The following is a 27,655-nucleotide window of genomic DNA, read 5'->3' as shown; positions in this document are numbered from 1 at the left end:
TAGTCTTATATTTGAGTGCATATATTTAGTGTATTACAATATATTTAAAAATGTATATACAAATTCAGTAGTACAATTACTTTGTACATTTTTACGTCTATCAATAGGCTTGACTAGTTTGCTTTAATTCTTATTGGTTTCACGTAGAACGTCGATTATAATGTAACAATCCACTGTCAAACCTTTACATTAGAAAGGAGAAAGAGGGAGACGCGAATATTTAAATAATGGTCGGAGGGAAAAGCTGAGCGTGTAGAGAATCTGTGACAGGTTATAGGTTGAGTGGGGATAAATCAGAGAATAAAACGGTTCTCCTGTGCCATTCGAATTATAGTTTCTTGGCAGTAGTTGCAATAACGAGACAAAGATGAGGCATTTCATAATAGTAGGTACGTGTACATTTGTCAACTTTTGCCTGTCAAGAAATCAGAATTATTGACTTGACATTATTGTAGGCTAAACATGCGATCGATTAATTTCAGGAATTCTTATATGCGGGATTCACGTTATCGCAGCTGCAGACGTTCGATCGGAATTCGAGGCGGTAAAAATCAAACCAGACATAATAGATACTGCACCCACCGATAAAATTGAGGTACGGTTTTCTACGATATTGGTAAAAACGTATGAGGCCACGAATCGTTCCAAGAAAGGTTCAGTTGCATACATCTCGTCGAATACGTTTAAGGATTCAAAAGCAATGCCAATTATGTACGTTTCAGGTCAAGTACGGAGACAAAGTGGTCGACTTGGGAAACGAACTAACACCGACGGAAACGCAGCAGGTACCCGAGATTCATTATAAACATGAAGGTGGAGTGCTCTATACACTCGTAATGACAGGTAAGCCAGAATTTCGTTCTTCTAGATCAGAGACGGACAAAATTTGATTCGAATAATTCATGACTCTGTACAGTGATTTATGAACAACGTTTATTCAAATATGCTTTCATTCTTCCAATGTGAAACATAGATTGATCGTATAATTCAAATTGTAATTTTTATCCAACAAATATCCGACTATCGAAAGTTGTTCATTATTTATTCGTTATTTGGTATTTTTATCCGAATAAAAATTTTGCACATCTCTGTTTCTGGTAATTTCGACGAGTGGGACACGACCTTAATTTTTCTTCGCGTTAATTTACCACGAGACTCATGCGTTGACTTTCACCGCGGTTGGTTCGAGGAAACCTGTTCTCTCGTGTCCACGGCCATCTCCGTCGCGGTTCGTGGCCGGTCGTTGATTCGTTACCTTTACAAGCAGATCCTGACGTTCCGACGGGGAAAGGTTATAACCGAGAATTTCGGCACTGGCTAGTCGGAAACATACCAGAGGAGAACGTTGCGAAAGGGGAGGTGCTCGCGGAATACGTCGGACCAGCAACGCCAAAAGGAACAGGCAAACATCGTTACGTCTTTCTTGTCTACAAACAGAATCAAGGGTCTATTACGTTCGACGAGAGAAGACTGAGCAACAGGTAAGAATCTTCTTTTATCTTCACAACAGTAGTTTCCAAACTTTTTCAAAAGCGCTCTCCCTCTTCCTCTAAAAATTGAGAATATTTCAATGCCCAATATTTTGGTTACATTTATTTGAATTAATTCGAAATTATTTTTATTGATTATAATCGATTGAATTTTTTCTCCGAATATAAAAGATCATTTAAAGAAAGCCTCTGGTTAAATTGAATGCTTACAAAACGCTTGTAGTAATAAATTATATTTACCATACTATATATTCTCATGATATTAGTCAATATCTGATCCGATCAATAGTGAAATGACTGTGTTAAAAAATAATTATCACTAAATTTGAATTCAGTCCAGAGGCATTCTCTCTGACTCTCCGTTATAAAAGCACATTATAAATCGTGGGTATATGATTGCAGGGACGGTCCACAGCGAAAACGATTCTCCATAAAGAAATTTGCGGAGAAGTACAATCTGGAGGGTCCAATAGCGGGAAACTTTATGAAGGCGGAGTACGACGTAAACGTGCCCAAGTACACGAAGCTCCTGGGATTTTAAGAGCGACCGTTAGTTCGCGAATAGGATTCCCAGTTTCCCTCTATTGTTATACAGGTGGTGGTACGAACGGTAACTCGAACGCAGTTGCTGTACGCGATACGCATATCCATTAACACACGGTGTATGTACAGTTTATCGGCAGGCACGGTGGAGTAGGACAATAAAAACTTCAAAGATGGATAGATACGAGAAAATCGGTCGATTTCGTTTATTTTCGTTGGTGTCGTTATAAATATAAAATGTACCCTATGTAGATTTCGAAAGCGACTCATGGATGGCTTTGGTTCGCGAGCCATTTTTTCATACGAATCGTCTCGTTGCAAGTCTGGTGTGGGTCCGTAGACCTGCCTCGTGTGATCGATTCGTTAGAAAGACCGAATCTCTGATGTATCTCTTGGTACGCGTGTTAGGTGCGACGACTAGAGTACGTTACGATATGCTAACAAGGATATGCTTAACCCGTCGGTTGCACTCGCGAATAATCGAAATCGAGTCGTCGCCGTGCGAATCGTTCGATAACCTTGGCACGAAGATGACGGTAAGTACCAAGATGCTAAGGATATCGTGCGATACGACAAGCGGTAAGGGACAAACGATATCGTCGGCGAAAGCGGTTAGAGACGTTCACGTACGTTTTAAGCGAACTGTGTTCGATCCACGTGTAGAGTTTTTCGCCGACACTAAGGAACTTGTTAAAGGAGAGTCTCTCATTTGAGATACGAAACAAGACGCGAGACGACACGTGGTGAGGCAAGGCGAAGTTAGATTAGACGTGGCGTAGCTTGGCGTTGCACGGCGAGGCTGCTCTGACAGTGTCTTGAAAACGAAATTTGATCCCTGAAAGTCGATTAGGGATTCGGTCTCAAGGCAAAACCAGGTCCGGGTAAACGGTAATGTTCCAACAGAGTCGATGATCTCGTACATCGCCCCATCCACCATTACCCTTCCTGAGCTTCGTTTTCTTTGCAGTACCAGCCACTGTGAGTGTCAACCGAGTAGGAAAAAGATGATCCTGAGCAGCTTTCAGTACATTTTGAACTTTTGCTATTGTGGCTGTCGATTCGCAGTTGGTTTTCTTGTGATGGACACCGCTGAAATAATTATCATTATTAAACAGATGAAAATACTTTAATAATAGTACATGAAAGCAGAAGGCAGAGGTATAAACTATTGAATAAGTATCATTTGTGCATGCAATTGCAAAGTATTAAAAAGGTTAAAAAAAAAAGTTAAAACACTTATTTAGCTGAGCTACAGTTTATACAATTATTGTCATCAGAGATTGTGACATGTAACAGTTATATAAGACAGGGAGAATTTCAAGATTCAAGGGCAGTCCATATAGCTATTTATAATCTTGAATACAAACATTGAATCAGATATAGATCTACGTTGTTCAAACATAAACAGACACAGTAAGAATTTGTTTTGGACATTTTCCAAAGCAGTAATACACGGATGAGATAATAAATATTCCACACAGAAGAGCAATGTTCTAAGCTGAAAATCATTAAAACAGAGTATCTTGAAAATTTCGGGAACGAAATATGAACATTCACGGATATAGTTAAGAAAATTTTTAATTTACTTTTCTTTTATTAATTTTTCTACTTGTATTATCATTGTAGACTTTTACTTTAAACGGGGTCGAAATTTCAGTCTACAAAGACCAAAACGATTTATCATAATTTCAAATTGCTTCGCCTTACCATTCTCCGATGTGAAAAACTCTCGGCGCTCTCATCATTATCGTGATAAGGCCAGATTCTGTGCGCGGCGCGACTCCGGCTCCTTTGCTCGGAGGTAGGCATGTTTGCGCGATGTGTTGTAGACTCCAGTCCCAATTGTAGTCATCGTACGAACAAAACTGTGCGGCGCATTTTCGCAGCTTGTTCCATGTGACGCGATTGAACGCCATTCCCATGTTGTGTTTGCTCGAAATCCAAGGGATTACCTCGGCCTGTCGAAACAACATCTAATATTTCATCGTGCTTGGGGATCGTAGCGAGTGACGGGGAAGGTTAGGAAGAATTTCGCGGAGCGATCGATGCGCGCACGATGATCGCGATCGTGATCGCGGCCGTTGAGTCGCTCAATCGGAAAATTTTGGGATTGTCGGATTTTCGAAAATTTCGGTTTGGGAATGTTCGCCTGCGAGCATATATCGTCGAGGGACGAGAGTGCGAATTTGTTGGAACATGATGCCGCGAGACGTGTCAGGGGCGTCAACGTCGAGCGTAATTTTGAGAACGAAAGAAGACTGGTGACACTCTCGAACTCGTATCGACGAAAGATGTCGGCAACCTTTTGATAATGACTGTAGAGACCGGGTAGGAGCTGGAAAGCCCATGCGGGAGCAGGTTGCGCTGTCAGCGCGTTCCGACCGGCGGTTAAAACGACGCCGCTACCGATCCCGATCACACTGGAGTTTCCAGCGCTGCTTATGCCGGTGGAGACGCTGCTGCTCAGAAATGCACCGTTGCCGATGCCCTCGGCCCTTGCCGGCTGTTGCGCCACCGATGTTTCCCGCCTCTTTAATCCGCGCAGGAGCTCCTTTTGCAGGGCGCTGTTGACGCCAAGGAACTAATGGATGGGGCGTGCGTGAAACATCGACACACAGATATTCACACTGAGATGGAGCCACTGTTCTTTACGGATGATACGCACTTATCGTCGATCGATTCTCGCACGCGTTCGCGTCTACGCATCACCACAATGATAACCGTGAGGTATCGACTATACGCGTATTAACCCCATTAATCAATCCCTTTTCATCGACTCCTTTACCCGAGATTAGAACCGAGAACGATCGAGATAGACACTGCGCCCTGGCGATCGTGTACAGATAACGACGCGATTGAAACTTTCGCGTTGAAATCACGGAAATCACGTGACAGGGAAAATACCACGGCGAACAATAACGGAAATATATCGCGCGCGGTCGGATCGATCGATCGCGATCGACGCGAGATATTCACCGATGGGAACGAAGCGTGAACGCGTTCGATTACGGTCCTCGTAGATTGTGGACCGAGCGATGCGATCGATTCGCGATTCTCACCTTTCGACTAAAGTCGGCGAAGTAATTGTACGTCTTGAGGTAAGTGCCCAACGACAGGACGTTACATCGCTCACAGCTGTATTTACAGGTGCGTTCCATCAGTCGCAGAACGTGTAAAAAGTCTTCGGCGACGTAATGATCCTCCTCGAGGAAAAGAACCATACCGGTGTGATTCCTTGTGATCGATAGCTGATCGAACACGCGATTGGCCTTCCACCACCAGTGATGCTTCGTCTGCGTGAATTTTGCCTCCCTGTAGTGGCCGTAAAGATCCGGATGTTTGGCGTTGATACATCCGAGGTTCAACGCTCTGGCAAGATCCCCGGCAACAAGGTAAGTTTAATTATGTCGCTGGTGCAATCACCGCTTATAGGCGCTCGTCTGTGCAGTACGTTGAACGCCTATGAGCGTTCAGTGAATATATTTAATAAATCCTATTACAGGATTTCCGCACGTGGCGCGTGATGAGCGTTTTAACTCACTGAATAGCATTACAGGTTATAGTTACGTACATGAACAGTCGCTACATTACACGATATGTATATAAAAATAAATAAATTACGCCAACGATTGCTCCCGGAGCCCCTATAAGCGGTGTAATAATATTGGGTTGTCCGGAAAGTCATTTCCTCTTTTTTTTTTGGTGAAAATGAAACACGATTTTTTTTAGAGCGTATAAACATTTTATTAAATTATATATTCTCCATTTTGGAAAACAAAATCACTTTCCGAACCTAATATTGGGTTGTTTGGAAAGTCATTTCGTTTTTCAAAATGGAGAATATATAATTTAATAAAATGTTTATACCCTCTAAAAAAAAGTGTTTCATTTTCACCAAAAAAAAGGAAATGACTTTCCGAACAACCCAATATAATTGTATTTTGGGCGATGAAAACGTCGAATAAAATAAAACCAACGAAACACTCACTGTTCTTTGCGAATATTTCGTGGACAATCGTTATGATCTTCTCCTGGAAAGCTCCGTGGATGCGTCTGTATGCTATGAGGGTAAAAGATTTGCATGACACGACAGAAGTCGACACTCTGTACAAGATAATTGATATCCGGATGCCAGACGTCGTGGCTGAAAACGAGGAGGATTTGCTCGATGCCCTTAGCCTGAGCCAACGAGACGATCAGGTGCCTCAGGTAGGTGAGACGTGTGTGCACCTGGACCACTATTACGGGGGCGTCGATGGCCAGAGGACCAAATGCCTCCTCGTTGTACACCTTTTGCTCGTCATTCGACCTCTGTATGTAGCGTCGAATTTCCGCTATCTCGAACTCTGTTAGTGTCTCCGAGGTCGAATTCGACAATACGGAGGTACCGTTTCGACGATCCTTGAGAAATCTGCAGAATAAAATCAGGTGATTATTTACCACGTTAACGACACCACCGAAATGGTAAAACAATTTTGAAACAATTTCGAACAAAATTTAATCAACAAATTACAATTCAATTTCTATCACTTTGACTTTAAGCTTTGTGTAATTTTTTCAATTTACAACCATTTGTACCAAAGACTACTGAAACGCAAGATCAAAATATTTATAATTATGAACAATAGTACGGTGGTATTATTTTGTACTTTATTATAAATAATTAACAAAAAGCAATTTCTGTGTCGAGAATGTAATAGCATCCTCCCGGAATAACTGAAATGCCGAGGGTTTGATTTTGTTTCAGTTATCCGGGTAATGTGGCAATTATCGAGCAACAACTTACAATTCAATTTTTATCACTTTGACTTTAAGCTTCGTGTAATTTTTCCAATTTACAACAATTTGTACCAAAGACTACTGAAACGCAAGATCAAAATATTTATAATTATGAACAATAGTACGGTGGTATTATTTTGTACTTTATTATAAATAATTAACAAAAAGCAATTTCTGTGTCGAGAATGTAATAGCATCCTCCCGGAATAACTGAAATGCCGAGGGTTTGATTTTGTTTCAGTTATCCGGGTAATGTTGCAATTATCGAGGTTCCACTGTTTAGTGGTTGGATGGTTCGTGTTGTGTTCATCCAAATCGATTGGTTCTATTTACCTGTGCAATTCTTGCGGCACGAGGGCAAACAACGTTTCGTTTGATGAGGATTGGCTAGCGGAGTCTCGACCGGTCAGGCTGATCACGTGCAGCTGCAGCCAAAGAAACGTCGCCAGGAAGACGAGAACGAGCGTTCTCAGAAAAGTTCCACGGACCGATCTTATCGCTCCCAGTAACGCAACTCCTGCAAATGTATCTCGGTGTAGTTTCTCGCGGAGGAGCCACAAATCAAATCCAATAGGTGCTGCGAACGCAATTATTCGTCAAAAATAATTAAACGTATTATCAGTCGGTAGAAACATGTCCTCTTAATCGATCCGATAAAAAGAATTTTTCCAAACATTTAAAACAGTTCGAATCAGAAACTTTCGATGAAATTGGCCTGAGTATGTATTAGCTTGTTCGAATAGTCGTTTTGTTTTCCAAAATGGAGAATATATAATTTAATAAAACGTTTATACACTCTAAAAAAATCGTGTTTCATTTTCCACCAAAAAAAAAAAAGAACGAAATGTCTTTCCGAACAACCCAATATACTAGATAACGGTGTGTAATTATCTTTACGAGTGAGCATTTAAACAGATGATTTAGAAATTACTTATCGCGTGTGTTACACATCTGCGACTGATATCACTGTTTGAACGATAATTCCAACGTGTTTGGGGCAGTTCTACAATCTACGGTATGTTACATTCACGTCAGATGGTAAAGAGGATACGTGTAGAAAACCACCGAGCGTATTGTATTAAATAAATGAATATAGTATATAAATTATTTATATACGTAAAAATCGCGAAACATTTCCGATTGATTACACGCGTTTCGATACGTTCGACAAATATATTATATATAAATTATTAATTATTATATAATATATTATATAATAATTAATAATTTATATATTATACATTATACAATAATTAGTAATTTATATATAATAGATTTGTCGAAACGCGTGTAATCAATCAGAAATATTTGACGATTTCAGTTTCGAATAGCGTTACGAAGTATTTCTTTTTTTTTACCATCATTCGAACAACAATTGTAAAGCGAAGTAAAGTGTACGCGATTATTGTACGAACGAGAACAAAAACGGTGATCGAAGTATCGACATTGTCCACATTCAACGCGAAAGTAGACAACCGGCCGTCGAATTCCTCTTAATCCGCGATTGATCTTTCTTTTCCCTGCAAACGCAACCAGACGTACAATGGGACCGTGTTGGATAGCAGCAGCATTACCGTTGCAGCGTTCACGCACGACTCGTCCGTACAATAAATCGTTGCGTACTACGGGCCATGTGACAACCGAATCAGTACCGTATGATATTTCTTCCACTCACCTCTCATACTGACAGTCCTACGCGACTGTTGTGAAACAAGTTTGACGCTGCGTTGGGCTGTTGTTTCTCTTTCACTGGTTCGTTTGCCGGGAAATTTCTGTTTATGCGGATCCGTAGCCAGTGTGACTGTTGATCGGCGACTTTATCCGCGCCCATCGTTTATCGCTTGTCCCTGGAGCGGCTAATAACTCGGTTATCGTGAAAAATTCTAATAAAAATACTAACGATATATCGCACTGTAAGAAAAAATACGCGCACGGAGATAAAAATAAAACATGGAACAGAGGTAATCGCGATCGATCTGGTACAGGTATTCAATTGCGAACTTGTTCCTACAGGGGTCGAACGCTTCGAACTGGATCACCTATTTGGAAAATGTTCAATAACAGGGTACAAGATTCGTTGAGAAAAACACGACGCTTTTGTATACAAAAAAAAAAAAAAAAAAAAACCCTCTCTCGACCTACATACAGGTGACACGTTTGACTTTTCGTCGAAGAGAAACGAACGTCCAAGGTGAGACGGTCGGTAGGAAAATATCTCTGAATGGGACTCATGAATGCGGGATGAAGCACGAGAAAGAATGTATACCACGAGATATCTCGAGTTACGCAGTTCCCGATCGTTCGAGGGTGGAACCACTCTACGATTTCGCCTGTACGCGCGCAACGGTCACAAGAGCGAAATTTCGAAAGGAAATCTCGCGAATCCATCGTCTCGGGTGATCCAGCCACGTTCAACGTCGCGTCTCACCTAATTCGTTTCGGTCGTTTTCGTGGAAATCGTCGCGAGACAACGCGTATCCGTCGCCCGTGAGCACACTTTCCTCGGTTTTTTCTTCTTTCATCGCGTCGCGCGCGGAACACGTTGCCTCGATATTAAACTTATTTTTAGTACGGCACGCGGACTTGTTGGAAGTCGGAAGAGGGGGAGTACAGGAGGAAGAGACGGCGAGGCACGACGACCGGTCGCTCGTTCGTTCGTTCGTTCGTTCGCAACGTTGTCGTCGCGCGACGACGAATCGAAACTGTACGAAAAGACACGACGAAACGGCCGATGTGATTGACCTTAATCGGCGATCGTTGTCGGAATCACCGCGACGTTTCTGCCGATCGATCGGGGTGGAAGTTCAAATCAAACGGCGAGACGCGTCCGGTGGGAACTGGGAACACGCGTTCTGGTCTGCGCAAAGGGTATCGAAACCCCTACGCGTGCCAGGAAATTCCGTGCGAGATTCGACGTCCATTTACATGATGCGAGTTTTCGTCGGTACTCGGTTTCGCTCGAGTTCCAACGGACCGCGTTACTACGGTCGTACGGACGAAAATGAAAACAGAACGTGTGTATTGGGTCGTTTGGAAAGTCGTTTCGTTTTTTAATACGGGGAATATATAATTTATATTTACAGTAAGCGTAACGGTGATTTTAGCCATGGTTGACGATCAGTTGATTGTGAAAATTTAAAAAAATTCTTCTGGTTAAAAATGTTTCAAATTTCAAATTTTTCGTATGTATTGAATCGTTTGGAAATTCGTTTCGTTTTTTAATACGGGGAATATATAATTTATATTTACAGTAAGTATAACGGTGATTTTAGCCATGGTTGACGATCAGTCGATTGTGAAAATTTGAAAAAATACTTATGGTTAAAAATGTTTCAAATTTCAAATTTTTCGTATGTATTGAATCGTTTGGAAATTCGTTTCGTTTTTTAATACGGGGAATATATAATTTACATTTACAGTAAGTGTAACGGTGATTTTAGCCATGGTTGACGATCAGTCGATTGTGAAAATTTGAAAAAATTCTTATGGTTAAAAATGTTTCAAATTTCAAATTTTTCGTATGTATTGAATCGTTTGGAAATTCGTTTCGTTTTTTAATACGGGGAATATATAATTTATATTTACAGTAAGCGTAACGGTGATTTTAGCCATGGTTGACGATCAGTCGATTGTGAAAATTTGAAAAAATTCTTATGGTTAAAAATGTTTAAAATTTCAAATTTTTTTGCTTTTTCAAATCTAATCGCAGGAATTTTTCTACTTTCCTCTTTTTACATTTTGTATTTACTGCGTTACTCCGGTCGTACGGACGAAAATGAAAACAGAGCGTGTGTATTGGCCCGTTTCGTTTTTTAATACGGGGAATGTATAATTTGATGAAACGTTTGTACGAAAAAAATTGTGTTTCATTTTCATCAAAGAAACGAAATGACTTTTTGAAGAATATTTGTTTCGTAAGGGAGCTTCCGGAGTGACCATCACCGATTGTAGTAAAATTTGAGAGTTGTAGATTTATATTTATAGAAAGCGTAACGGTGATTTTAGTCATGGTTGATAATCCGTCGATTGTGAAAAATGTAGATGTGATAATTTGAAAAAATTCTTTGGTTAAAAATGTTTGAAATTTCAAATTTTTTCGCTTCGTTTTCAAATCTAATCGCAGGAATTTTTCTACTTTTTACATTTTGTATTTCCTGGTTCTAAAAGTGACTGATTATTTACGGTCAGAATTACAGTTACGTTTATTGTAGATATAGATTTATCGTTCTTTGGAGACTTCCTTTGTTAATCATGAAATAGTCGTTCGATACTGGAAAATCAACGCGAATTAATGTTAAGCAAAACATATCTAAAATAACAAAGTACGAAATTAAAGTGGAAATGATATTATATTTTGTAAAAATGCCGCATTGTATAAATCGCGTTGTGTGACACTCAGAGCTAATAAAAAATAAAACGGTTCTAAATTAAAAACAAATCGGTTTAAGTATTTTCTTAAATGTAATAAATGTAAAAAAAAATCGTTTTAATTTTTTTCGTAAATGTAATAAATATTTGAAACGTTTTTTTTTTTAATTTCGAACCTAAACCCGTTTTATTTTTTATTAGCTCCGAGTCACACATAACGCGATTTACAAACGTATTAATATTTTATTAAATGTATCCAAGTCAAGTAATTCGTACTAGTTAACACAAAAATCGTGTGAGAATAATTTTAAACTTCGAACTAACGAAGCTTTGAGTGCCTTATTTTGTTATCTGCGATAAGTGAATAAATATTATGCAAAATATTCAGTGACTCTGTTCAGTAAAAAGTACATAAAAGGAAAAATAATTGCAGTTATTACACGGTGTAAAATAATAATAAAATAAACACCATAATGTGATACAGCAGTGTAGTACAACTAAGATAAAACAAATTTCGCTAAATGTTACGCGATACTCGCGTATAATTAAATCCTGAAATTCTTCACGTATGAAATCGAGAGTTAATAGTAACGCGTTCGTGACTTTTCTTTGGCAATGTAACTTTTATTGAACATATTTCTCGCGTATTTAATTCTGCTGTTCAATTTTTAACTATCGTGAAGATTTCGTTCCAAAAGCACTGAGATTACTATGCAATGCATTTATCCTACTATCGATCGTTTGTTCCTCGTGTAACAAGGAATACGAAATTTTTTGTCGATAGAATATAAATTTCTATTGATTTGCTTCGTATCGAATGGAGATTCCAATGTCTAGACACGATTACGAATGTATTAAGCATATTACGTTACAGTACTGCCTATTACGAAATACGTTCACTTTTACCGAGTTCAATTTCTCTATATATCCCCCTTTGAGAATCTACGCGGGACTCAAGTGCTATTAGGTTGTTTCGAAAGTCATTTCGTTTTCCAAAATGGAGAATGTACAATTTAATAAAATGTTTGTACACTCTAAAAAAATCGTGTTTCGTTTTCACCAAAAATAAAACCCAACCCAATATACCTGCAACGAATCCTCTAAATCGATTTGAGTTTTTTTAAATAGCAATGGAATACTTTTTCAATAACATTTCGTTAGACGAAGGAAGAATTCAACGGTACACGACCTCTAAACCGATTTGAGTTTTTTTAAATAGCAATGGTGTACTTTTTCAATAACATTTCATTAGACGAAAGAAGAATTCAACGGTACACGACCTCTAAATCGATTTGAGTATTTTTAAATAGCAATGGTGTACTTTTTCAATAACATTTCATTAGACGAAAGAAGAATTCAACGGTATACGACCTCTAAATCGATTTGAGTATTTTTAAATAGCAATGGTGTACTTTTTCAATAACATTTCATTAGACGAAAGAAGAAGAATTCAACGGTACACAACACGAAATTGGTCAAGGTCGCGCGAAATCAGAAACGAAACACATATTCGGCGTCTTCTTTCAACTGAAAAGAGCGGCCCAAATTCCAGAGTTTCTTCAGAAGCTTTGATAACTTTAAACACTATCGTATCCATATATCGTTGAATCTTCTTCTAATCCAACGAAATATTGACCAATACCGTTTACATAAATCGAGTAGGTCTATGAACAATTTTCGTAAAACAAAAAAGAGAAGTATTATTTTTATCTCCGTGAGATCCTACCAAGAAAAAAATAGAAAAGATCGTTCCTCTACCTTAATTTCGTGAATTCTCACGGAACGGTAGTCTAGCCGTTACTTTGACCGACACTTGTCATTGTACACTACGGAAAGTTTCAACGAAGACTAAAACGAGTTGACATAATTATTTAATTTTTATCGCGAGCACCTTCTGTTCGAAAAACGTTCACCTATGCAAACGTTACTGATAAGTTACATGTGTACATAATGCGGGGTAACCCGAGTACTGTTACGGATAAAATACGTATAAGAAACGTGTTCACTGCGTCGTATTAAAATGATTTGAAACATAGCGCGGTCCGCGTGGCCGTACGGTTTCCCCGAGCGTACGACGACCGGCTAACGCGCGAAATAGCGGAAAAGTTTCTGTTCGGCGCGAGCACAACTTTCGTCGAACGTCCCGCCAATTCGTATCGCGTACTCTCGCTAGCGGGCTGGCCCGACTCGCGGACCGATCGACGCCGAACGCGCGACCGACGGCCACGAAGGATCCGCGAGCGTCCAGCGAGAAAGAGGACCGGTGGAAGGGGTAGCGACGACGCTGCCGGCCGTTGGATGACGAATCGTGGAATAGAAGAGAAGAAAAGAGAAGAGAAGAGCGGCATCGCAGAGACGAGAAGGTCTCTCGGGATCGCGAGTGGTTTTCCGTAGACGAGCATCGAGTGGCTCAATATACCATTTTGCTCCAGTACCTGTGCAATGTAGGTCAGCTGACTTGGCTGGTTGACGCGAAACAATGCGGATATCCGTGAGCAAGCTAACCGCGATATCCTCGGTGTGCGGAGCAAGGGAACAGGGACGCAGAAGAGACGAGGGAACAGGGACGCTAGTAGAAGAGGGACGCCGGGCCGCTACTCGAGCGCATAAGGAGCCTCGCAAGCAACGATAAAACTCTTTTTAACCTTCCCGCTTTCCTTCCCCCCCTCCTCGCCCCCTCCGTCCTTTCGCGATCTCTTTTTCCCTCTACGCGCCGCTCCCTCGATTCCCCCCACCCCTTCCATCCTTTTCGTATCCAACCCTTCCTCTCTCCGTCGGTAAACTCCTTTCGTCGCGATTTCGTAAAGGAGGCGACTCGAATTCACGGAGCACGTATGTTTCTTCCGTCTCCGTCGTTGGAAATATCGGACTGAACTCACGGAGCCGCTAATCGGACGCGATCGCACCGCTAACCAACGTACACGTAGCGCGTTACGTGTCGCGCGACGGTTAATTCGCTTGACGCGCAAATGCAAACGACTGGGACGCGAGCTGGTCACGCGTCGTCGTTTTCAAGGTCGATCGGAAAATTGTATCGTCTTGATGTTTCGCGACTGCGGTGTTTTTTCGCTCGCGTGGTGACTGGGTGACTGGAGGCGGGACGCGATGGAACGGGACGGGATGGAACAGGACGGGTCGGGAAGCGAGGGGAGAGAGAGGGAGAGAGAGGGAGAGGGAGAGGGAGAGAGAGAGAGAGAGAGAGAGAGAGAGAGAGAGAGAGAGAGAGAGAGAGAGAGAGAGAGAGAGAGAGAGAGAGAGAGAGAGAGAGAGAGAGAGAGAGAGAGAGAGAGAGGGCGAGGGGAGATGACTGATAGAGAGGGCGAAAGTACGCGAGGGACGGGGAGCACTGTAGTAACGCAGAGGTGGTTGAAATAATCGGAATGGTCGCACGTGAGATAAATAGCGAACAGTTTATCGCGAAAGAAAGCAGGGGAATCGTAGAAAGAAACGACGGGGATGATGGTGAAATATCGATCCGGAGCGCAAGCTTCAGGCAGGGTTCGCGGCCACGAGTCCCGTACGATTACCCGAAAATACTTGGTCGGGCGTTTACTTACGCAGGTCCACCGTCCGGATGTTCCGATGGAATCGGCGAATCTGCGGTCGCGAAACGTCCTTCGACCCGACTGATCACGTATCGGTGAGCGTGTCATGGTAGATCGCGAGAACCGCGGGGCGGGAGAAGCGACGAGTCATCGCTACCGCCCGCTCGCGTATTTTCTTCCGTCGGTGCGTTGCGACCTTCTCTCTTCTCGCGTTGCTCACCGCTCGCGGCGACTTTCCGACGAAACTGTGATCGCGCGTTCTTCGAATCGTATACGAGCGCGACCACGACCCCACCCACCCTCCGCTGGTTCGCGTTTCCACGCACCCACGTACCACGCTGCACGTTGCACGCCCCACGCGCTCACAGGGGTGCGATTTCCATTCGTGGCGATCGATCTTCCGTGTCCTGCCATCCCTCGGAAATTTCCATCATCGTTCCGTTGCTCGCGCCCCTGACTCGGGGTCAGACGCGACGTCGGTAAACGAGAATTTCTCGGTCGGTAACAGTTACTCAGATCCGAATATTTTCCAGCGATTGCGAGCAGCTCGAGTAAAAAAGTCTTTGAAAAGAATTGAAATTATTTAGTCTGCACAGCGGGAAAAAATGAACAAGACTCGGATCAATTTTATAATAATGTTCTTGTATTGTATCACCGGTTTTATGATAACGTTCGTGTATTGTATCTAAGAAAAGAAAAAGAAATAGAGGAACATGCGCAGAGTAAAAGGTGAAACGCGGCTAAGCTATCAAGACTAACCTATTACCGGCAAATCAGTAATAGTGTAAATTTGTTCGCAACGGTAACTTGATTGAACAGTTACTCGAGCGAGCTGTAAAACGAACAGCAAGCATAAAATATAAGTTCATTTTGTAATTCAGATTGTAACTATTATTGAACAAATAACGGATAAAAAGATATTCATCTTTTATTCATTATTCGACATTTTTATCCAGAGAAGAATTTTGCCAATCATTGCTTAGTTAACGAATTCCTCTTATTTCACAATCGAGCGAGCAAAACAACTTACTTGTACTTCCTCGAGTGTGACCGCCAGATGGAACGACGTATTCGATCCGCTCGCTTTGATAATCCGAATTAGAACTGGCGAGATGCCGGGACGTGCAGGAATCCCGAAACGCGAGACAAAACGGGAACAGAATGTAAAACGGTATTCTGCTTGTAGCGAGAGCCTCGAATAATCGAGAAACAGTCGATTTCTAGCAGACAGATACCTTTAAATCATTATACCTCGTATTAATAGACTTCTTAGAATAAATATCATCCATTTGGTTTTTCCCTTCATCTGTATATATTGCACTCTTGGGAAGAGTGCAATATAAATATACAAGGGTAGCGTCTCGCAGAGTAGGTCAATCTATGTCTATCCTTGACCATATTTATGAACCACTGAAAACACTGAATTTAGCATCGTTGCAAAATGATTGAATTATAGCTGACGTGATATTTTGATTCAAAATGATTCACAGAAATATTATTACACATTTGTGCTTAAAGAAAAATTTTTTCATCAATTTCTAAAAGTTTGATGATAATCTAGGAGGAATATTGCCTCTAGAACACAGACAATACTTGGTACTTTATCCATAAAGACTCCCTGTATGCACAAATACGGTACTAAGTCGTTTTCCATAAAACAAAATTTTATAAAAAGAAAATTTGTTAAAGATGGATTTCATCAAATTCAACGTCTAAGAGTACGGAGTTTTTCTCTTGTACTATTAAAATTAAATATCTTGTAATTATTATTCAAGCGTACGTAAAAAATCGCTTCTTAAAAGAAACGATACCTCTCTGTATCGTTCAACGATACACACACACGACTCTCGCTGCGCTTCAAATATTTCAACTAGAATTTCGCTACTCGATTTTTACAGGAACTCGAACGTTTCTTCCCTCGATTGCTTATCTCCCACCTCCCTCTCCATTCGACGCCCACCGTGCCGTTGCAATCGTGACTCGGCGATTTTTTTCTTCGTCCACTGGAAAAAGTTCGAATTACGTCTGGCGCGATCGCGTGCCTCGACGAAATCTCGCGACGACGCAAAACTTTATCGTCTTCGAAATAATGATAGGTGTTCTTTATACCTCCACCCCCGTACCTCCTGCTACCTTCTCGCATTTGACCAAGTCGACATCGCGAACGTGGTGGTTATTCCCACGGATCCTGCCATCTGCAAAAGAGAAACGGTTCGTCAGGGTACAGATCGTAGAACGGCAATAGCTAAAAAGTAACATGACTGGCGAATCGGGTACCAAATTCGACGACCTGATCGGATTGAATTTGCTTCTTTTGAAATTGTGTGGAGTGATATTGAGCGACAAGGGCATGATTGCTGGTGATACTTTGGCGTGCCTCGCGTTCGCATGTCTGTCCATTGTCAGCGTTTCTTACACGTACGAGTTTGTCGTACGCGGAGCGTACTCTGGCACCGCTTTGGTGTCCTTCGCGATGATCATCTCGTTAGTAGGGGGCCAGTCGCGGTTTACAATACTGTTTCTGTACCGCGACCGTTGTCAGAGGATGCTCAATGTCTGCAAGGTGCTCTGGTCGACTCTAGAGCCGCGTGAACAGCGGCCCGTGAGACATTACGCCAGGAAAATAAACCGATTAACCGCCTGGTATCTGTCTAGTTGTTATTTCACCATTTTCTTTTACATCATAGCATCTCTGTTGGCCAGTTTCACCTCCGACGAGGCGAAAAACAACCGACATCTACCGTACGCGTTCTTCGTAGACGTCCAGGTGACCCCCTGGTACGAGATCGCGTATGTTCTTCAGCTTTTCATCATGCTGAATATTACCTTCATCTGCGTGGGAACGGACACCATCGGTCCTTTGTTCATCCTGATCGTTAGTGGACATTTCGACGCTCTAAAGTCCAGAATCGAACGACTGAACGCAGTGTGGAGTAACGTGGATGTTGAGACTGTGGCAAGGCAGCGGTCGTGGACGATGGAGAAATTGGAGAAGCTGGAGACACCGAGTAACAAACAAATGAACGATCTTCGTGTTTGTTTGACCTACCATCGCATGTTACTCGAGTGAGTGTAGGACTTGGTTGACTGGAATTTAAAGACATCATCATTTTTTTAAGTGTTTCTTTGGACAGATTCTGCGAAGAAATTGAACTATTGACTAGCGTGATCTTCTTGACCCAGCTGATTGGTAGCACTTACAACATTTCTCTGGTTGGCTTCAAACTGGTCGGGGTAAGTAACACGTATTTCTCGACGATTCTTCCGAGATACGATAATGTTCATTCGATCGACGCGAACAGGACGATCCTGACAAGTACAAGTACGTCACGCAACTAGTGATCGCCGTTATACAGCTGTTTCTCTGCAACTGGCCGGCTGATCAACTCTTTACGAAGGTAAACTTTTCGTTCAATTTCTTCTCGCCTGGAGAGTTAAAAAGGAGCGTTGATTTTTAACGAATTTTTTTTATTAAATACACTAATATTTGCTTAAATTTAAATAGATCGCAGTTTGGGATTTTCTGTGTAAATGGAATAGAAATAGAATTGAAAAAATTGAAATTTTTCATTTTTTTATTTTATCTTTATAATACGGTATTAGTGGATCGGTGAGACTTCTCCCCGTCAGAATGAGTACAAACCCAAACTTTATTCTCACTAAATTTAAATATCCCAAGTAGTGAGCAAAATAAAATAGTAATAAAATTTGTCTGACTTATGACGTGTTTGGACTCATTTCGATCGTGAAAACCAGGCTAATCTGTCGATACAATTATTATAAAGATAGAGTAATGAAATTAAAAATTTTAATTTTTGTAATTGATCGGTGATCGTGGTGCGCACAGCATTCGTTCGAAATACTCGAGATCGAGCTATCCCTAGTCCACAGATTATTTCTTAATAAATAAAAGACGATCGTATCTACAGCTTCGTTCGTTTTTCTTTTCTCAGAGCGAAGCCATTGGTCGTGCCGCCTACTTCGCGCCTTGGTATCTATATCCATCATGGCTACGAAAACCAACGAGCATGCTTCTGTTTCGAGCTCAGAGACCTGCTCGTCTGACCGCCGGGAAGTTCGTCGTGCTTTCGCTGGAAACGTTCGCTTCTGTATCTATCGTTGTTTTTTCCTTGCACGGGCCATTTTCTCGAGCCTATCGCATCTTTCCCACTTTTTTCTTCGTTTCAGATGATATCGTCCGCCGCGTCGTTCTTCACCGTCGTGAGTAACATGAACTGACGGCGTTCCATGATCTCGAAAAAAACGAAGATCCGTCGAAGAAGCACAAACTGTTGTTTCGTTGGTCCGTAGAGTATTTTATCAACGAAAGCAAGTAACCGAATAAACAAGTAAACGATTCCTCTGGAAGCATTTCGTTCGTGACGCAATTACTGTCGTTTTATTTCGGGTACAACATTGTTCCTGGTTTTCGTCTTCTCCAGAATTGCAAGGGGAGGGGGAGAGAGAGAGAAGAGTGAGAGCGAATGGCGGAAGACATTAACCGACGCGAAGTTAACTCGTGCAGGGAATACGCGAGAGGAAACCGAGTGGCGGAGAAAAAGGATTTCAATGTAATTCACATCTCCAGATGGACATCGATTTTCTCTCTCACGCGCGTTCCACTTTCCTTCTGGTCTGCTTGTGTCGCTCTCGAATCAAACCACATTTCGGTTTCCGTTAGTGCAGCTGTAGGTTATGTGATTCGGACGGAAAACAAACTATTCTTCAATTAGATTAGACGATTTATTTACACTGTTGTTTATTGAAGCTACGTTAACTTGCATTTACATCGTCGACAAAAATGTTCAGTTAGAAAACGTTCGCGGATCACAACAATAGATATCACGACGTATCGACCGGCGATTGACTGCGTTACCGACTCGCTCGCGCCTCTGGTGGCCGCTCCGCGTAGCAATTTCGATCTCTGCGAGTCGCTATAAATCATACGATTAAACGAACAAGGAAAATATGTTGGTTGCACTCGTTAGGTTTCGACGATTGTACGGATGAAGATTGCGCCCTTTGCGAACGACGAATAGTTGCTACCGTATATTGGCTAAAAGAAGAAAAACCACGTTCGCGTTCAACGAGGGTAATTCCCGATCAGCACGACCCATCTCATCGCGAAGCCGTTTACTTTGCTCGTTATCGGTACGAAGCTGCATCCAAGGAACGCTATTGGCCTCCCTATCGATGATCACGTCCGTCGTTTTGCTCGTTGTCTTTCAGTTTACGATATTCGAAATTTTTTCCGTGGAACGAGAACGAGATTGTAAAAAATCAAACGGGGCCGAAACTGTTTCAGTTATCCGGGGAAGGATATAATCGGATTATTTGAGTTCTTCTGTAATTTCTTCGTTATCGTTCTTTTCGTCGCTATAGCGGTTCTCGTTTGAGCACCTTCGCGACGTACTACTTTCGGGGGTCTCCCGAACGTAGCGATTCGCGTACACGGTGGTGGGGGGGGACGTGGAAAGCTAGGGGCGCGACGAGTACTGTAGGACGAATATGGAACGTGCAGCCTCGCGAAGAGAGATGGTAAGTGGCCGATGTCACTGGAGGCAATCTTCCCCTTCGCGATCCATCTGTTCCTACTCGAATTAATTACACGGAAGATGAGTGTACCGTGATAGAGTAGTGTCTGCCGTGGACAGGATCTTCCATCTCCATTTAACCCGTTCTTGGATTTCACATTTTTCACGGTTTTTCTTTTCCGTCACTATCTTCGGTCTCCACAATCCTCGGAAGAGAAAAGCTGTTATCAAGTCGAGAGTAGGGTTGTTCGAATCGATCCCCTAAAAAATCAGGTCGACACAAACTCGAGTAGAGCACGGGTTAATGCGAAATTTTTTCAACATTTTTGAACGTTTTTCACGATACTACGTATTTTTATTTTGTGCCTTTATTGCACGTTTTGTGAATAAAAAAAAAAGGAAAGAGTACAACCAGACGCTGTTATACACTTTATTTCAGGGACTTACTCGAAACTTAAGTATCTCGAAAACATGGTTACCATCGGGTCCCATAGAGTTGATTCCTATGCAACCACAAAAGATTCGAGAAGCTGAACCAAGAATGTCACTTTAAAATTATTTACCACGCGGATCAATATGAAACCAGTTGAGAACTAGTCGAGTAACAGATGATTTTCTAGACCATTCTTTTCTATTTTCCACTAGACTTGTTAGTTTCACTTGTTAGCTCTCGTTCAACTTGCTCATCTTCTCTCTTACACCCCATTCACTGTCCTCTTCTGTCCCAACTTCTCTACCGACCCTCGCCTAAAGCTTGCTGTCTATCTATTATATTTGTTGCAAAGCTAAAGACAATCAAAACGTTAATAAAAATCCTTTCTCTATTTCGTTCTTTGAATATTTCTTCTCCCTGAAAGATTCATCGAGCGTCAGAATTCGAGAGACGCAGTGCTCGACACCGAACCGACCAACGCGAGTAATTCGGGGATTGGCGAAATGCGCCGGTTTAGCAACAAGTTGCACCTCGTGCGTTTTCCCTAGAGTTTCCTAATATCAACAAGTGAACCGGCTTCCTGCCTGGAATTTCTATATCGCTTTCTCGTTCGGCTCCACAGGTGGTAAGTAGCGGTTCGATTCCGCAAGAGTCATTCGCGCGTACATCCTCGTTTTAATCAAGTGTCGAGTCCATCCATTTTCGATAACTTTGTCCACGATTTCGTCATTGTCTATATCGCGCCTCCGCACCGTGTACACGGCCACGGTGTACACTTATCGAAACGCATTCGTACGAATTGGTGGTTTCTCTGAAAATGGGACCTCGTCGAAGACTCGCGCTTCGAGGTTTCCGTGGCGAGTCTGGGGCTGGCCTTCGTTCGTCGATCGATAGCGTTTCCTCGACATTTACGCAGGCAATGGAAGAGGCTGGAACGAAGACAGAGTCGGCTCCGTTTCTGGAACGTGATAAAAGGCGGTTTAATAAAGCCCCGCTCCTAGTCCGCGTGTCGAGAATTCTTGGAGAGCTTCACGTTCCTTCTGACCTCGGACCGCACTCCCTTCATCCGCTATCTCTCATTCTTCCACCATCCCTCGCGTCGTAATCTTAATGGCGTTCTTACGCCGAATACCACTTCCACTCCTTTCGCGGTTGATCCGTCTGGCACCGAATATTTCTTCCCGCCAGATCTCTGGTCCGTTATCGGACGCGATCTCCGAACTGGGCCACGTAGCCGTGGAAAACAGAAACCGATCGAGACACGCGGGGGAAATTAATACGGGGAATATTTAACATCCGTCGTGCGATATACTTTGCCAATTGTTTCGATCCGTGAGTCGTGGATTCTTGCAATGGGAAGTATTTCACATCGATCGATGAGAAATGATTTCGGTACGGTCGTTTTCAAGTCGAGAATGTACGTTTGAAAGTAACGGGGTTACGAGTAGCAATGGACGACAAATTTTCAATTTATCCCTTTGTGAAATATTTTATCGAGTGGGATTCACACTTACCGAATATAATGTCTGTCTTTTATTTACCTGGATAAAAATTTCACAAAGTGTAAAAGATATTAATTATTAGGTCGTTTGGAAAGTCATTTCGTTTTTTTTTTTAGTGAAAATGAAACACGATTCTTTTAGAGTGTATAAACATTTTATTAAATTATAGATTCTCCATTTTGGAAAACGAAATGACTTTCCGAACAATCTAATACATTTGAGAGTAACGAGGTTGCAAGTTGCAATGGACGACGAATTTTTAATTTATCCCTTTGTGAAATATTTTACCGAGCGGGATTCACACTTACCGAATATAATGTCTGTCTTTTATTTATTTGGATAAAAATTTCACAAAGTGTAAAAGATATTAGATTGTCGCGTGTTTACGAAATAGTACCGCTCAGTCAAACGAACTGCAATTGCATTAATTTGACCACGTCTGTGTAGTTCTTTTTATCGAAAAAATGGTCGTAGACAGACAGAAAGAGGGGGTGGAAAGAGGGGGTGAGAGTTAGACGATGGAAAGTTTCAGAGAGGTGGCGAAAGGGTGCGATAGAAGCGTTCGTGCGAAAGAGAGGTAGATTAGAAGAATTGAAAGGACGACAAAAAGAAAGAAACGATCGTCTTGCATCTTGTATACGGGGTGTTCGAAATTTTTCACCCTGGTTCTCTCGTGACGTCTACTCCACTTCGAAGAGCCTGGGTGACACGACACAAGGACGAGATGGATCTTTTGTCTCTGCTGCCTTATTTATGACAACCTTTTTCAAAGTCCAGATAACAGATTTCTTCCTAGATCACTGCGTCGAATTGATGCGTTCGAGGGGTCTCGATTGACTCTTCACAAGCACTGTGGATATTTAACAAAACGGTCAATTTTCAATTATTCAATTTCCTGGTCGCTCGAATCTTCAACTATCTCAAAACCGACGACGCTACGTAAATAACATCGACTAGACCAGTGCCTCGGATATTGATACACTTTTGGAACATTAAGCGAGGTACTGCTCCGTGCTTCCACTGATGCGTTCGGGGGGTCCCGATCGACCCTTCACAAGCACTCTGGGTATTTAACAAAACGGTCGATTTTCAATTATTCAATTTCCTGGTCGCTCGAATCCTCAACTTTCTCAAAACCGACGATGCTGATTAAATAACATCGGCTAGACCAGTGCCTCGGATATTGATACACTTTTGCAACATTAAGCGAGGCACTGCTCCGTGCTTCCGTGCGAACTACATTCTCCGCGCTCAAAAACTATGAATCCGCGAGATTCATCGCATTGGAGACATTTCAACGAGAACGAAAACAGGCACCCTGTACAGGTTAACCTCTACGTAGCGTCATCCCTCAATGGATCTTGGCATCGATACCCGACACGGGATAAAATATAATACAAAACACGGAAACCCGAGCCGAGTCAACGATATCGTAACGCGCTCGTAACAATTGATTCCCCAAGTTTCTTTCCTTCTCTGCTCTAAGGTTGCAATAATAATAATAATAAGTCAGACTCGTGGGAGGGGTGGGGGGTGAGTCCAGGACGCAACCCGTAGGGATCAAGTTGGCTAGGGACGGTGTGTAACTCGTAGGATGGCTCGGGGGCAGGGTTAACGCGGAATCCAACGGAACGGGGCGGGAGAGGGGGCAGCACCCCCCCTCCCCGAAAGGGGAAACGGATCCCGTCGAACGACGCGTAACGATAAAAGGGGGCGGGTGCGACGGGTGGACAAGTGGGGGCTTCCGTAGGCGCGATGGACCATGCGCTCTCGCGTCCGTCGCGCGAGACTCTGGATCTTCGAGGATCGAGAAGTGAGGACGGGCAGGCAGGGTGAAGAAACAGACGGTGCCGCGGACACGGACGCGGACGCGGATGCGAGCGCGGACGACGCCGGGCAGAGAGTGCGACGGCCTCGAGCCGGAAAAATCGGGGTGAGATGCACCCTTGCTGCTCTCGTCGCTCTCAATCGGCCGCGGCGCTTCCACCTGGAAGCACGGCTGCTCCTCGCCATCCAGTTCGTCGTCTCGTCGGCCACCGATCGACGCCTCTACACGTACGACGCTCCAACGACGCGCACCGACGCCACGTACGTCCGTCATAGGTAAGAATACGATCACTAAGAGACTAAGAAATCATCGTCTATTGTGTAACACGTGCACCGTGAGAACCTTCTCTCATTTTACGCGATCTCGGCGCGCCCTTACCAGCCCGTGTGTCTCGCAATGTGATGGTTACAACTAGTAAAAAAAAAGGGGGGGCGCGACAAAATTCTCGCGACACGGATCACTTTTACTTTCCACGATACTCGGTGGATTTGGACTTTTTCTTGCAAACTAGGGAGAATTCTTTTTCTCGTAGAGCGAGATTTTCGAATAGAGAACCGTCGTTTGTGAATCGGTACGTATTTGGCCTTTTTTGCAATCTAGGGAGAATTCTTTTTCTCTTAGAGTATTTGGGTTCTTTTGCAATCTAGGGAGAATTCTTTTTCTCTTAGAGTATTTGGGTTCTTTTGCAATCTAGGGAGAATTCTTTTTCTCTTAGAGTATTTGTTTTTTTTCCAATCTAGGGAGAATTCTTTTTCTCTTAGAGTATTTGGTTTTTTTTCCAATCTAGGGAGAATTCTTTTTCTCGTAGAGTGACACTTTCGGATAGAGAACCATCGTTTGTAAATCGGTACGTATTTGGGCTTTTTTGCAATCTAGGGAGAATTCTTTTTCTCTTAGAGTATTTGGGTTCTTTTGCAATCTAGGGAGAATTCTTTTTCTCTTAGAGTGACACTTTCGGATAGAGAACCATCGTCTGTGAATCGGTACGTATCTCGGTCGGTGTACATCGGTCGGTAGATCGTGCGGTGAACGCCTATGGGCGTTCGAAGCGCACGCTGAGTAAATCAGACTGTTGCATATCCCGCACACGGAGAAGCGTTCGAAATTCGACTGTATTGGAATCGAAGGTTAGCGTCAAAGAACGATCGCCAGGTTGATCGGTACCAGGATTGTTTTCATTTCGATGTAATTTTTCAAACGCGATGTTTCGATCGCAGAGATCCTCGAGGAGGGTTCGATCGTTCAAGCCCCCCCACCCCCTCCCCGGTTCGATCGTCACCCGTCTTTCTAGTTCGCTTTTGCCCTCCCCTGTTCGCTTCCTTGGGCGAAACCTTGCCCTTTCGAGGAGAGATTCCTTTCCGTTGAATTTCCGTAGCCGAGCGAGGGGCTTGTTCGTAATCGAGATTCGTCGAGTTTGAATTCGTGCTCGAGACCGTACCCTCATTTCCGCGTGTCATTTGCAGCTTCTCTCTCGAATCGTTTGGTCCGTCTTTTCCCTGGAGATCGCTCGGCCACCCGACACGCTCTCCTTGTCGCGAACAAACCCTGGAAGAGTGGAAAAAAAAGGGGGGAGTGAAACCACCTCGTCGAGAGGAGAAAGTTTGTTCTGGAAAACGTCGATTTATCGTTCGGTTACCGAACGAAGGGCCATATCTGTCGCGATTCACATTGCGCGATCGATTATTATCGTTATTCTGCTTCCTTGTTGCGCGCGAGGTACTCGTGTAACTGCTTTCGGGTTAAACTTGCACGAGACCACTCGAGAAATCGATCGAGATCGTGCGGATGAATTCTTACCAATCGTTGCAAATCAACAGGTAGAAGATGATCGTATTACGATTAAATTGAATTAAATCGATTTTCTCGATTTGAAAATTATTACTGAAAGTAAGATATAGTTAGGTAATGGTTTGAGTGAAATGGAAATCCAGGGAGAGGAATGTTGAACGAAGTGTAGGTGAACGAAGGATCTGGTGACACGTTTGAAAGCAGAGAAGCTTGGTTAAACGATCTATCTGCAGGGGATGGACGAAATAATGTGAACAGATTTGAAGCACGCTGTATTGTTTTATTAATACGGGGCTGGGCCACCATTTATCGTTCGCGAGCGTTAAACAAGGGGTTCCGTGACGAATACTGGCAGCTGTAGTTTGATATTCTGGACCTATTACCTCGAATGGTCGTATTACCATCGGGGTACTTGGACGGTCTAGATGCTCCACGTATTATTACCCGACGAAGATGCCATTTATCAAGATGACGATGCCACACATAGGGCCAATTCTTGTCTCGAGAGGCATCTTTAACACCTTTCTCGATTTAATCATTGAACTACTGTTTCGAAGAATTAAAAGTATGTTTAAGACAATTTAACGAATGGGATTCCCACTGGAGACTGTTCAAAAGTACAAAATTTATTTAAAGGGATTTTCACTAGAGACTGTTCAAAAGTACAAAATTTATTCGAAGGGATTCTCAATGGAGACTGTTCAAAAGTACAAAATTTATTCGAAGGGATTCCCACTGGAGACTGTTCAAAAGTTGCACAAAATTTATTCGAAGGATAGAATAGTCCTAGTGTGTTCCTGAGGTCTTCTTCGAACTAACGTGTCCTCGCCTTGTATTATCTTTTTCTTTTGGAAAGGCTTTCAATTAGAAAATGCCTCAAGCCTTTGCCTGTAGCTTCATCCGTGTACTGTGTACGGTGAACGTCAATTCGAAGCATATGCTCCGTAAACAGAATCACCGAATCTCCTTAGATAGCGGGGTGTTCAAATCTCAAGTGTGGAAAAACTTGAAGGTGGCTTAATAAACATTCTATTAGGTCGATTGCTACCGTTAGAAGCTTATTTTTTGATCTATTAGAACTTCCAGGAGATATTTTATACAATCAGGACATTTTTGCTCCAAAGAGTGTACAGTCGTATAGAACATTATTTTCTAATTTATTATAATATCCAGGAGATATTTTATACAATCGAGACATTTTTGCTCCAAAGAGTGTACATTCGAACAGAACATTATTTTCTAATTTATTATAATATCCAGGAGATATTTTATACAATCGAGACATTTTTGCTCCAAAGAGCGTACATTCGAACAGAACATTATTTTCTAATTTATTATAATATCCAGGAGATATTTTATACAATCGAGACATTTTTGCTCCAAAAAGTGTACAGTTGAACGGAACACGTTAAGGTTAAGACAAATGGCAACCCAAATCCTCGGTGCCAATGAACATAGGATTCGTCGCAAGTGTTCGCATTATTTCGTCCAGCCCTAGTGTCTGTCTGTACGTCCTATCTCCTCTCCTGTTCTTTTCTCGCACATCCTTTTCGGAGGCTCGGAAGGGAGTCTCGGGTATCAAGCTCGCGACGTTAATAGAGCGATCGGTAACAAGGTTATAAAGCAATCTGCATAACCCTGCCCGGTACTTTGCCCGAGCTACAGGCTTCTCCTGTACCACTGCGAGCGGTCTCGTAATTACCGGCTATAATACGATTACCCGATCGCCAGACCCGGTAACCGAGAAGGCTTCTTCCTCTTCGGACCTCTCTCGCTTTTCGCGTCCCTCTCCCCTCTCCACCGCGAGGTTCCACCCCTCCCAAGCATTTACTTCTTTGCATTACC

The 27,655-nt window shown here is 42.6% G+C and overlaps 4 protein-coding genes and 3 long non-coding RNA genes across 14 annotated transcripts in view; 4 read left to right on the top strand and 3 right to left on the bottom strand.

Annotated features, from left to right (window-relative positions):
* The first annotated feature begins 69 nt into the window (after positions 1-69).
* Positions 70-2,217, top strand: LOC143145332 (protein D2). The gene is made up of 5 exons (XM_076308631.1): positions 70-389; positions 483-595; positions 723-843; positions 1,268-1,481; positions 1,893-2,217. The coding sequence occupies exons 1-5, from the start codon at positions 368-370 to the stop codon at positions 2,029-2,031; spliced, it is 609 nt and encodes a 202-aa protein (XP_076164746.1). The 5' UTR covers positions 70-367; the 3' UTR covers positions 2,032-2,217.
* Mgat2 (alpha-1,6-mannosyl-glycoprotein 2-beta-N-acetylglucosaminyltransferase) lies at positions 2,208-14,944 on the bottom strand. Of its 7 annotated transcripts, none has more exons than XM_076308601.1 (8): positions 14,738-14,944; positions 8,488-8,695; positions 7,146-7,389; positions 6,022-6,444; positions 5,093-5,402; positions 4,336-4,614; positions 3,741-3,991; positions 2,208-3,122 (listed from the first exon to the last, which is right to left on the bottom strand). In XM_076308601.1, exons 2-8 carry the CDS (start codon positions 8,492-8,494, stop codon positions 2,894-2,896), a joined length of 1,743 nt encoding a protein of 580 aa, XP_076164716.1. In that variant the 5' UTR covers positions 8,495-8,695; positions 14,738-14,944; the 3' UTR covers positions 2,208-2,893. The 7 variants fall into 7 exon arrangements, with proteins under 7 accessions (XP_076164716.1, XP_076164722.1, XP_076164717.1 ...); XM_076308607.1 differs by having other exon boundaries at positions 7,146-7,329; XM_076308602.1 differs by having other exon boundaries at positions 8,488-8,668.
* LOC143145341 (uncharacterized) lies at positions 3,893-7,607 on the top strand. The gene is made up of 2 exons (XR_012991650.1): positions 3,893-5,425; positions 7,054-7,607. It is a non-coding gene; the product is annotated as an uncharacterized LOC143145341 (long non-coding RNA).
* A 345-nt stretch (positions 14,945-15,289) lies between the features above and the next one.
* On the bottom strand, positions 15,290-16,095 carry LOC143145340 (uncharacterized). The gene is made up of 3 exons (XR_012991649.1): positions 15,977-16,095; positions 15,756-15,829; positions 15,290-15,410 (listed from the first exon to the last, which is right to left on the bottom strand). It is a non-coding gene; the product is annotated as an uncharacterized LOC143145340 (long non-coding RNA).
* LOC143145339 (uncharacterized) overlaps positions 15,325-27,655 on the bottom strand; it is a 40,023-nt gene continuing 27,692 nt past the window's right edge. The window contains exons 3-4 of the long non-coding RNA XR_012991648.1: positions 16,835-16,920; positions 15,325-16,728 (exon numbers count right to left, since the gene is read on the bottom strand). This is a non-coding gene — a long non-coding RNA (uncharacterized LOC143145339). The remainder of the gene's footprint in view (positions 16,729-16,834; positions 16,921-27,655) is intronic.
* Positions 16,649-19,170, top strand: LOC143145343 (odorant receptor Or2). Its single transcript, XM_076308643.1, has 5 exons — positions 16,649-17,791; positions 17,860-17,959; positions 18,028-18,123; positions 18,679-18,834; positions 18,914-19,170. Exons 1-5 carry the CDS (start codon positions 16,983-16,985, stop codon positions 18,962-18,964), a joined length of 1,212 nt encoding a protein of 403 aa, XP_076164758.1. The 5' UTR covers positions 16,649-16,982; the 3' UTR covers positions 18,965-19,170.
* The window catches only part of Vmat (Vesicular monoamine transporter), a 33,417-nt gene continuing 24,651 nt past the window's right edge, over positions 18,890-27,655 (top strand). Inside the window, exon 1 of one of the 2 annotated variants that reach the window (XM_076308610.1) lies at positions 18,890-19,028. The gene's annotated coding sequence lies outside the window, so the exon portion shown is untranslated. Of the gene's footprint in view, positions 19,029-24,051; positions 24,298-27,655 lie in introns of those variants that run through there. The other variant, XM_076308609.1, reaches the window with a different exon arrangement.

This window comes from Ptiloglossa arizonensis, chromosome 4, assembly GCF_051014685.1.
Source record: "Ptiloglossa arizonensis isolate GNS036 chromosome 4, iyPtiAriz1_principal, whole genome shotgun sequence".
In the NCBI taxonomy this organism is placed as follows: Eukaryota; Metazoa; Arthropoda; class Insecta; order Hymenoptera; family Colletidae; genus Ptiloglossa; species Ptiloglossa arizonensis.
The sequence above is the reverse complement of the archived record's forward strand: the minus strand, read 5'-3'. Positions and strand labels throughout refer to the sequence as shown.

Excerpts from the sequence above, each read along its gene's own strand:
- Mgat2 (XM_076308601.1), bottom strand. Across the intron at positions 5,403-6,021 it reads CGAAATATTCGCAAAGAACA|AGCGTTGAACCTCGGATGTA; the intron begins GTGAGTGTTTCG and ends GGATCTTGCCAG. Across the intron at positions 4,615-5,092 it reads TCGCCGACTTTAGTCGAAAG|TTCCTTGGCGTCAACAGCGC; the intron begins GTGAGAATCGCG and ends CCCATCCATTAG.
- LOC143145332 (XM_076308631.1), top strand. The coding sequence starts at position 368 with ATGAGGCATTTCATAATAGTAG. Across the intron at positions 596-722 it reads CACCCACCGATAAAATTGAG|GTCAAGTACGGAGACAAAGT; the intron begins GTACGGTTTTCT and ends TGTACGTTTCAG. Across the intron at positions 844-1,267 it reads CTATACACTCGTAATGACAG|ATCCTGACGTTCCGACGGGG; the intron begins GTAAGCCAGAAT and ends CTTTACAAGCAG.
- LOC143145343 (XM_076308643.1), top strand. The coding sequence starts at position 16,983 with ATGACTGGCGAATCGGGTACCAAATTCGACGACCTGATCGGATTGAAT. Across the intron at positions 18,124-18,678 it reads CTGATCAACTCTTTACGAAG|AGCGAAGCCATTGGTCGTGC; the intron begins GTAAACTTTTCG and ends TTCTTTTCTCAG. Across the intron at positions 18,835-18,913 it reads CGCTGGAAACGTTCGCTTCT|ATGATATCGTCCGCCGCGTC; the intron begins GTATCTATCGTT and ends TCTTCGTTTCAG.